The 11,753-nt window shown below is 30.4% G+C and overlaps 1 protein-coding gene across 2 annotated transcripts in view; it reads left to right on the forward strand.

Annotated features, from left to right (window-relative positions):
- Nucleotides 1-11,313, forward strand: part of LOC139516659 (uncharacterized) — a 117,558-nt gene extending 106,245 nt beyond the window's left edge. The window contains exons 2-11 of one of the 2 annotated variants that reach the window (XM_071306881.1): nt 749-923; nt 3,260-3,304; nt 4,519-4,857; nt 5,278-5,469; nt 6,255-6,289; nt 6,763-7,102; nt 8,031-8,219; nt 9,010-9,044; nt 9,518-9,857; nt 10,974-11,313. In XM_071306881.1, coding sequence (XP_071162982.1) covers nt 749-923; nt 3,260-3,304; nt 4,519-4,857; nt 5,278-5,469; nt 6,255-6,289; nt 6,763-7,102; nt 8,031-8,219; nt 9,010-9,044; nt 9,518-9,857; nt 10,974-11,161 — 1,878 coding nt within the window. In that variant the 3' untranslated portion in view covers nt 11,162-11,313. The remainder of the gene's footprint in view (nt 1-748; nt 924-3,259; nt 3,305-4,518; nt 4,858-5,277; nt 5,470-6,254; nt 6,290-6,762; nt 7,103-8,030; nt 8,220-9,009; nt 9,045-9,517; nt 9,858-10,973) is intronic. The other variant, XM_071306880.1, reaches the window with a different exon arrangement.
- The last annotated feature ends 440 nt before the right edge of the window (nt 11,314-11,753 follow it).

Below are 11,753 nucleotides of genomic sequence, written 5' to 3' on the forward strand. Positions count from 1 at the left end.
AAGGTCGTATGATAATCTAAATATACTTCATTTTCATTTTTATGTTTCCGGTGTGTAAACTTAACAAGTTTAAGAATTGTTTTCACTTAAAGAGGGAACTTACGATATCAAAATTGACGAACGTGTCATATAATTCTGGTACTTTTGATAGCTACATGTAAAAACACCACTGAGTCAATGCCACTACTGTGTGGGCGTTTCGTCCCGAGGGTATCACCAGCCCAGTAGTCAGCACTTCGATGTTGACATGAATATCAATTCTATGGTCTTTTTTTTTATAAATTTTCGAAAAACTAAGGATTTTCTTATCCCAGAAATAGAAAACCTAAGCCATATTTGGCACAAATTTTTGGAATTATGGGTCATCAATGATCTCTGACTTTGTAACTTGTTTGGCTTTATAACTATTTTTATATGAGCGTCACTTGTGAGTCTTATGTAGACGAAGCGCGCGTCTGGCGTACTAAATTGCAAACCTGGTATTTTTAATTACTTTTTAATATTCATAAACTGGCACCAAACCATCATATTTTTGAATCCTATATTGGGTTTTTTTAAAGATATTTGTTGAAATTAGTATTACGGCATTTAAAATAGATCCATATAAAAACCAAATTAAGGCCTTTTTGAAATTTAATGACAATATAACGTTTTGGTTTTCATTTTGGCTTTCCTTTTCTTTTTCAAGCTATATATTGTCTCTGTTCATTTTTGAATGCTGTTTGCCATTTTAGATCTTTTATTGTAGGTACTAAGACCAGCAGATGACGACTGCTTGCCGCAAGACAAAGAAACAAATAAACCATCTGCAAATTTTCCTTGTTCTCCCTGTAGAATGATTATTCTTGCTGCAATAATAATAATACTCCTGATTGGCCTTGGCTGTGCAGCTTATTTCTTATGGCTTAGAAATACCAATGAAAGTTTGTTTGATTTATATTGTTAGCTCGTATCCGAAGGTGAAACGTGTACTGATAACATTTTTACCTACAGTATAACGTTTTGCTAATATTAAGTAAATTCAATTCAGGTTCAGTTAGTTTTTAATGAACAAAAAACTATTTTAATAGATATGCTATTCAAACAAACTTTAAGTCAGTAGAATCTTTGTAGGGTTTTTCAATGGTTACTGATGAATTCTAAATGAGTTTGTATAAAATTCCTGAGTAATATATATCCGTGTACGTATAAAGACAAATAATTAAGTTATTTTAATATTTATAGATTGTTTATAAATTGAAGAAAAAAAAGATCATGCATCTTAAATTCCCCTTCTAGATCAATCTTCATTCAGAACGTTCAAACACAAAATTTTAAAAGCAAAGCAATGAATTCAAATATGAAAACGTACGTGTGCGTATACCATGTTTCAACTGGTTAAAACTAGGCATGGAAATTTTCAGTCTTGTTAAGTTTAAACAAATCTATATGTAATATTAGTATCTTGTCTATTCATTTCGTAAACGTTGGACATTTTAAAGCTTTTGAATATCTAATGTAACTATTCGGTTACAGTTTAATGAATGACAAACTATATTTTTAAAGGTTGATTGAAATGAAATATCCGAATATTCACACTAATAAACGCATACATTATGTTGATATATAAACCCATGATATGCTTCTGTACAATTCTTATTAATCACACCTTTTTTTAGTTTTGTTTCCTCTTTATCATTCGTCTTTCAACGTTAAAAAAGTGACGTTTCTCTAGAAAAAATTAAATGGACATATTGGCGAATGAAAAAGCATTTTGCACAATACAGTCTTAACAAATATTTCGAAAATATAGTTAAAAGAAAATTTGGTATATACGTAAATATAACGGCATGTCGCCAATACGGAAACCTTAACGTCAAAGTTTGTCAATAAACGGTTTTCAACGATATGCAGAAGATTCATATATAAAATCGAGGAGCTAAGAAAAAAACAAAGACTACCACACATATTCCATAAACACAAGTTTAGCTAAAATAACAAATTAAGATGAAACACAAACATAAACGAAGTTACAGATTAAGGGATAGAGGGCCACATTACCTAATACTGGGTTGTACTACTTTTGTACTACTTTTGTTTATACCTCAACCCGTTTCGTATTTAAATTGGACCAGTGAAATTATACAAGATACATTTAATCTAAATTGAAGAATGTTCAATCCGTAATTACACTTCATCAATGTGTAATGTCTATTGGTATCATACTTTTTGTAATAGATACATTTACTGCAATTCCTTTCAGTATTTGACTCAAACAAAACGAGAGTAATGTACCTTCAAAGCTTCTCCGTGTTATACACTTGTGAAATATATAGACGAAATTTCGGTATTAAAATGAATCTACATCTCAAAGACAGATTTTGAGTGATCATTTACCAAACAAATATAAACGTATGGCAAGATATAACCATGCAGGAATGTAATTTTCGTCAGACGCAAGAACTCATCACTATCATAAACGTATACGTATAGGCATGCATTAACGTTATAAATGAATTTCTTATATAAAGGCTGTTTTTCAATATATAAACAGTGATTAAAAGGACAAACAATCAATACAGATATTATAATAACATGCAGAAGCCAAGATAAGTTCCTTCCTCTTGTTTTGTACCTTTTTTTATTCATTGCTGTGTGTCAACTGATAGTTCAAATTGTAGAATACATTAAATCATTCTAATTCAAATCAGAATGGGTATGGGGAATGTGTCAAAGAGACAACAACCCTACCAAAGAGCAGAAAACAGCCGAAGGCCTCCAATACATCTTCAACAAGCGTGAAAATTCCGCATCCGGTGTTGGAAACGGTTTGAATGGAATTAACCGGTGTTTTTAAACAAAAACAAAGAAAACAAATACTCGTACGCGCGTCTGGTGTTTGGGAACTCAAAGCTGAATTGAAACCCATACAAATTGCAATGAAGAAACATACACTGCATAAAATTATATTAACACACTATTAGGTTACATGTATCATCTTTATATTATATATATATGCCATTTCAATATAAGACATGCTTAGTTTCATATGGGCTAAATTACTGAAATATCAGTTAAAGCTTTCTATGGTTTTTTTGAAATATTTATACGAATCTGTCACTCGTTCATTCAATATTGTAAGTTTAATACAAGTAAGTATTAATTACAAGTTTTATCATTTTAATGGCGTGTTTATATTTCAGTGGAGTGAAAGTGAGCTTTTAATCCTCCGAGGAGTAACATATTTAGTCATGCAAAGATCTTATTTATTTCTTTACAGAGAGCAGCTCATCTCAAGCACCAAGTACCACTATACAACCGCACTGTAAGTACATGACTGTATAAACAAGACGGCATACAAAATAGTTTACAGAATTTAAGAAGATCGTTGCGATTCTACATACATGAAACTGCATGAAAATTATGTATATGATGTCATTTTATACTTTCTGATTCCCCTTTCACTTTGGATTACTTTTATATAGGATTTGTATGTCATATATAGATACAAGAAGATGTGGTATGAGTACCAATGAAACCACTATTTATTCAAGTTGCAATTAGTAAAAGAAAACCATTATAGGTCAAAATACGGTCTTCAACACCAAGTCATGGCTTATTCCAAACAGCAAGCCTTAAAGGGCCCCAAAAATGATTATTGTAAACCCATTCAAACAGGGAAACTAACGGTCTTATCTATATAAAAAACGAGAAACGAGAAACACTAATCTCTGTTAAAGATTCCATTTTAGGTAATGTCGCTTATAAAGAAGCAATAGTCCAGAAATATAACAGTCGCATATTTGAAATTCGGTTTTGTTTGGCAATGTGTTGTGTTTGTCTCAAATTGTGGTTTTTATTTTTAGCCTTGGTATCGCCGTACTCCTTGTATAAGGATAATCTTTACAGCTTTATATTAGTCCAATTGCGTACACTATTAATAAAGAATTAAAACGAAGGAGACAGTCTTATATAAAGATGCCTATATTTGTTAAACTTGACTGTTGATATTCTATATGTTGCAGTATAAGGAACGTAAATTGTACATGTTATTCAATTTATACAAATGAATACATGGATATACAATGTGTGTGTTCTGCTTACATTGCATTTTTTATACTTGTCAAAAAATGTTAAACAAAGTGAATTAAAACTCCAAGGGGACAATTAAATACTCATTTTTTAAGGAGACACTGACAAAGAATTGGCGAAAAGTATTAAAAAAAACTCTACAAATATTAAACGTCAAATAACCAAAAAAAACAACAAACAATTCCCTATTAAACAATATTTCTTTTATCCTCTTTGTATTGTCAAAAATGTAGCTTTTTTATTTCAGTTAATTTTCTATTCTGATCAGGTCAGAAAAGTGACAGTATAAACTTGTCATTTAATTCCTCCTGTTTAATATCGGGAAGGACAATGAATTAATGTGTATCAAGTAGAAGTTAAATTCTATTTGTTATTATTCAATTCCTGAATTGCTTTTAAATTTGTAGACAATGGTAAATAAAATGTATTTTTTTTAATTTCAATTAGGTTCACCTCCTGGAAATACGATTTTAAAACTAAGTCCTGACCAAATTGCTAATAGAAGTTGGTTTCTTCATAGTTGCGAAGCCGACATTGGCTTTCCAGCGGGAGATCTAAGCATTGAAATCATGAAGTCAGGAGACTTAGAATTCAGATCATTAAATGTTACAATTGAAAGCTCACAGGACAACAAAACATCATGCGAAATTCATAGAAAAATAGAGTTTGGGATACTATTTACATCTGATATGGAGAAGGCTATAATCAGATGCAAAGTTATGAATACATTCTTCCAGGACTCTTCGGCATTTTATTCAAATAATGAAACTATTTCACTTATACCAGGTAAGATTACTTGTGTACATGATACGTCAAGCAATTTTAACATTTTATACTATCGTTGATATGAATAACATAATTTTATGTTATTGAAAGAAAATGCGGAAGATATCAAAGGGACATTCAAACTTATAAGTAAAACATAATTTAACAATACAATGACATTTATTTTTAAAGTCATTTATATTAGAAATATTAGATATTGCACCGTAAATCTAAACGTTGGCGTGGCGTGTTCCATATACTCACACCCTAATTATATACCGTTTACATTTCTAAAGCATCTTGCTTTGATAATCTATTTTGCACATATAATGGAAGACAAGACCTTTACATAATTCTTATTATCCTTCTTTGACTAAGAAAAACAAATCGTCAAGTTATAATGATATTTTATGCATGTTTAAGGTGATTAATTTCTTTCAGGTGATGCGTGTAAGGATAACACTGTATCCAAAAGCTATCGTGTACATCCTACAAACTGTCATTATTACATTGAGTGCAACAATACAGTACCATATGGTCGGGCCTGTCAGTATAACAACCATTGTTTTGGAATATACAACGTAGAAGTGTGCAGTCCTTGCAAGGACGACTTTATAATATGTCCAGAAACAAGTAAGAAAAAGTTGGCTTAAAAGAATATTAAATAGATGTTTAAGAATACAGAAGCATTACATCTTGCTAGCCCTCGTTTCTTATGTTAATTTAATGCGCACATCTATTTTGCAGATTGTTTTCAAGATAACTAATGTATTTCATGGAACCAAAATAACAAACTACTCAAATTTGTTTGAAATGATGAACACATTATTAAAATCAGAATTTAGAAATAAAAGAAGAAGGTATAATACACGAACAAGTTTTTATAAAGTAACTTAATAGCCGAATAAATAACAAATAGTTTAAAAACTGTGAAGCTATACCAGATGCAATATCAAATTTTGAATATTTCCGTAATGTAATATATTATGGGTTAAACCGAATTGAATCCAAGTTCCGTTTCTTTATTGTTTTTATCTGTTGTTTTATATAAAGAAATTTAACGTATTTGATCCAATAATATTCGTCGTAGGAGTATATATTAGTTTCTATAATTAGTTTAAATCCACGTATGGTTAAAGAGTTTTAACATTTAAAGCATAGTTTACTGATCTTCGAAACATATAAGTGCATCGGATTCTTAGACATAAGAATACAAAGTAATCGTGTGTACCAATAACACTAAATACAAAAGGAAGTATCTGAATCGCATACAATGTTGAAATTATATACGTGTTCTCTTAAAACAATTAATCTATAAAACAGTTTTCTCAATTAAATGTTTCATTTACTCAAATGACTCGTTTTTATACATCATTAGAAATATAATTTTCTTTTTTTTCAATTTCCAATTGTTTTAGATGACTCCTGTGCAAATGCGATAACCCCACAAAAGGTAATATGCCAAAAAAGTAACCATGGTAATGTAGCTTGTATTTCAGTTTAATAACCAGGTGTCTAAATTACACATTTAAAACGGGTATACAGAGTAAATGTAATTAACACTCGTCGATTTTAACGTGTTGAATCATAGTTCATGTATTTAACATTTTCTGAAAATACAAATGTATAAGACAATTAAACCAGTGACGAAATGAAAAATTATCAATGCAACTAGTGTTCAATTTTGAGATATTTGTCAAATTTCTAGCAAACATGACTAACTTTCCGCCCAACTTTATTAAAACAATGTCCCAATTAGTAACCGTTAAATAAAGGATCGTGTGAATATGAAAATCAGAAGGTAGGGTATGAATTTCATTGAGACAACTATTCACCAGAGACAATTGACATATAAGTTAACACATATTTTGTTCCGTTCATAGTATTTCATATTCTGGACAAAAAATCATATTCCTTTTACATCAGAAAACAGTAAATATGACAGTACACGCTGATCAAATAGTTGGTCTAACTTCTCCAAGAATTTCAAATCTCCATACTTGTACTGGTAATATTGGCAATCGTTCAGAGAACATAGAGGTTGAGATGCGGTTGGCAGGAGCCTCAAATTATGGAACAATAGACCCAGAGTATACAACCACAACAGAAGCAACAGTTAACTGCACATTAATAAGAGTCATAAAGTTTTGGCTTAATTTTACTACGGAAATGCACAATGCAACAATTAGATGTAAATTGACCAACGACCTCAATCCAGATGTTTCACCGGCATATTCTAAACCTGAAATGCTTTTTCTGGTTTCGGGTAAGAATAAATTAATATTTGATAAGTTGTGTTTTGCAAAAAAAAAATCAAACAACGGGTTCGGATAAACGTTTGGTCGTCCATGACTTCATATGATCAGCAGCACTACCGGCACTTTACAATTGGTTTAGGTATTTCAAAGTTGGTATACAAAAAAAATGCATTTAAACATCATCATTTTTTACAAAGTTTATCAGACATCTTGTATTTAGATGGTTAGCTTTTAACAATATGTTTTACCTTTTTTGTTAGAATACTAGGATATTCAAACAAGATAACAATTTTAAGTCATGTTACACATATTGCACGTTACAGAAATATTAAAAACTGAGAAAGTTTTTGGGGGTCAAATGAAATTTCAAGAAAAAAAATGATTTATTTGTGAGTTTATTGATCGAGATGGATTAAACTTAAATTTCGATGAAATGATTACATTCTTTATATAATATATTAGCCTGTATCTACATTAACATACAAACACTTAGCTTTTACTGAGGAAAACGACGTCTCATGAATTTATTTCTTATAAACGTTCCCTGATATTGTCAGGTCAGAGTTTTAACAAAGTATACTTGAATGTGTTAATAAAGAACTAGATTTGGACAATATAGTATCCTGTCAGACTGTCAAAGTACTTGAAAGAGCAACCAAAAACTCACGTATTTATGGAGCGGTTTGGTGTTGGGTTTTTTTATTTTTCTGTAGGCTTATTTGTTTATTCTTATTACGGTATTTGATTTTACTTTCGAGTTTTTTCATTGCTAATACATGAATGTGTTTATCAAATATATATATATTTTACTAGAAATACTTTCAAAAACTGGGGATTCATTATTTTTCGTTGGATACCAATTTTTTGACTAAGAAAGACAAATCGTCAAGTAATAATGATATTTTATGCATGTTTAAGGTGATTAATTTCTTTCAGGTGATGCGTGTAAGGATAACACTGTATCCAAAAGCTATCGTGTACATCCTACAAACTGTCATTATTACATTGAGTGCAAGAATAAAGTACCATATGGTCGGGCCTGTCAGTACAACCATTGTTTTGGAATATACAACGTAGAAGTGTGCAGTCCTTGCAAGGACGACTTTATAATATGTCCAGAAACAAGTAAGAAAAAGTTGGCTTAAAAGAATATTAAATAGGTGTTTAAGAATAAAGAAGCATCACATCTTGCTAGCCCTCGTTTCTTATGTTAATTTAATGCGCACATCTATTTTGCAGATTGTTTTCAAGATAACTAATGTATTTCATGGAACCAAAATAACAAACTACTCAAATTTGTTTGAAATGATGAACACATTATTAAAATCAGAATTTAGAAATAAAAGAAGAAGGTATAATACACGAACAAGTTTTTATAAAGTAACTTAATAGCCGAATAAATAACAAATAGTTTAAAAACTGTGAAGCTATACCAGATGCAATATCAAATTTTTAATATTTCCGTAATGCCTTTTAATATATTATGGGTTAAACCGAATTGAATCCAAGTTCCGTTTCTTTATTGTTTTTATCTGTTGTTTTATATAAAGAAATTTAACGTATTTGATTCAAAAATATTCGTCGTAGGAATATATATTAGTTTCAATGATTAGTTTAAATCCACGTATGGTTAAAGAGTTTTAACATTTAAAGCATAGTTTACTGATCTTCGAAACATATACGTGCATCGGATTCTTAGACATCAGAATACAAAGTAATCGTGTGTACCAATAACACTAAATACAAAATGAAGTATCTGAATTGCATAGAATGTTGAAATTATATACGTGTTCTCTTAAACCATAAATCTATAAAATAGTTTTCTCAATTAAATGTTTTATTTACTCAAATGACTCGTTTTTATACATCATTAGAAATATAATTTTCTTTTTTTTTCAATTTCCAATTGTTTTAGATGACTCCTGTGCAAATGCGATAACCCATCAAAAGGTAATATGCCAAAAATGTAACCATGGTAATGTAGCTTGTATTTCAGTTTAACAACCAGGTGTCTAAATTACAGATTTAAAACGAGTATACAGAGTAAATGTAATTAACACTCGTCGGATTTAACGTGTTGAATCATAGTTCATGTATTGAACAAAATTCCGAAAATACAAATGTATAAGACAATTAAACCAGTGACGAAATGAAAAATTATCAATGCAACTAGTGTTCAATTTTGAGATATTTGTCAAATTTCTAGCAAACATGACTAACTTTCCGCCCAACTTTATTAAAACAATGTCCCAATTAGTAACCGTTAAATAAAGGATCGTGTGAATATGAAAATCAGAAGGTATGGTATGAATTTCATTGAGACAACTATTCACCAGAGACAATTGACATATAAGTTAACACATATTCTGTTCCGTTCATAGTATTTCATATTCTGAAAAAAAATCATATTCCTTTTACATCAGAAAACAGTAAATATGACAGTACACGCTGATCAAATAGTTGGTCTAACTTCTCGAAGACTTTCAAATCTCCATACTTGTACTGGTAATATTGGCCATCATTCAGAGAACATAGAGGTTGAGATGCGGTTGGCAGGAGCCTCAAATTATCGAACAATAGACCCAGAGTATACAACCAAAACAGAAGCAACAGTTAACTGTACATTTATAAGAGTCATAAAGTTTTGGATTAATTTTACTACGGTAATGCACAATGCAACAATTAGATGTAAATTGACCAACGACCTCAATCCAGATGTTTCGCCGGCATATTCTAAACCTGAAATGCTTTTTCTGGTTTCTGGTAAGAATAAATTAATATTTGATAAGTTGTGTTTTGCAAAAAAAAAATCAAGCAACGGGTTCGGATAAACGTTTGGTCGTCCATGACTTCATATGATCAGCAGCACTACCGGCACTTTACAATTGGTTTAGGTATTTCAAAGTTGGTATACAAAAAAAATGCATTTTAAACATCATCATTTTTTACAGAGTCTATCAGACATCTTGTATTTAGTTGGTTAGCTTTTAACAATATGTTTTACCTTTTTTTGTTAGAATACAAGGATATTAAAACAAGATAACAATTTTAAGTCATGTTACACATATTGCACGTTACAGAAATATTAAAAACTGAGAAAGTTTTTGGGGGTCAAATGAAATTTCAAGAAAAAAAAAATGATTTATTTGTGAGTTTATTGATCGAGATGGATTAAACTTAAATTTCGATGAAATGATTACATTCTTTATATAATATATTAGCCTGTATCTACATTAACAAACAAACACTTAGCTTTTACTGAGGAGAACGACGTCTCATGAATTTATTTCTTATAAACGTTCCCTGATATTGTCAGGTCAGAGTTTTAACAAAGTATACTTGAATGTGTTAATAAAGAACTAGATTTGGACAATATAGTATCCTGTCAGACTGTCAAAGTACTTGAAAGAGCAACCAAAAACTCACGTATTTATGGAGCGGTTTGGTGTTGGTTTTTTTTTATTTTTCTGTAGGCGTATTTTTTTATTCTTATTATGGTATTTGATTTTACTTTCGAGTTTTTGCATTGCTAATACATGAATATGTTTATCAAATATATATATATTTTGCTAGAAATACTTTCAAAAACTGGGGATTTATTATTTTTCGTTGGATACCAATTTTCGTTGATTTCGTGGGTACAGTTGAACCACGAAATTAAAAGTTCAACGAATAACACATTTTCTATAGGTTTATAAGCAGACTTTAGCTAAACCATGAAATAAACATCCACCCACATGCAAGTGTTCCCTAATGCTTGAAAATTGATACCGACGAAAATAAATTAATCCACAGTTACTGTAGTAGATTTTGTTTTAACTTCTATTAAACTTTTGATAATCTTTTGAACATGCTATTACGTTTAAACTATAATTTCAGACGACTTTTGTTACCAGGATTACAAATTTACCAAAACTAACAAATATCACCATCCGACAACCTGTCATAGATTTGTGACTTGTGTAAGGAATCACCCACACGTCAATGAATGTCCAAGTAATCTTTGTTTCAGTGTAGAAGAAGATTATTGTGATTATTGCTCTACAGTACAAACATGTCCGAAATGAAACCGATTACTAGAAACTTTTTTTAAATCACTTTCTTTATAAATTGTACAAAGTATAAATATGTTTACTTTATCAACATAATATTCAATATGTATGAACCATACTCTGTATTTTGTAGTTTACTTTATAGAGTTTAAATAATGATGATGCAAGATATGTTTTAATTATAGTTTGCTGACACATACAATATACAAAAAAGATGAAGTATGATGGCAAATGAGATCATTTTTCACAAAAGACCTAATGACACAAAAATAAACAACTATAGGTCGCCATACGACTATGAGTAAAGTCCATTCAAGTCGGCTATAAAAGACCCCGAAATGACAATTGTAAAATATTTCAAACGAGAAAATTGACGGTTTAATTTATGTACATAATAAAGAATTAAAACAAATAAGTACCACAACAATAAACCACAACAACTGAATTACAGCCTCCCATCTTTGGACGAGCACATACAGAATAAGGCTGGGTTAAACATGTTAGTTGGCGCGCAACCCTCCCGTACTCCTGGGACATAAGTGCAGCATAACAATACAAAAACTGCACAAAACAATAAAAAAAAATGCATATGATCAACAGCAACAAA

The sequence above is a fragment of the Mytilus edulis genome, chromosome 3 (genome assembly GCF_963676685.1).
Source record: "Mytilus edulis chromosome 3, xbMytEdul2.2, whole genome shotgun sequence".
NCBI lineage: Eukaryota > Metazoa > Mollusca > Bivalvia > Mytilida > Mytilidae > Mytilus > Mytilus edulis.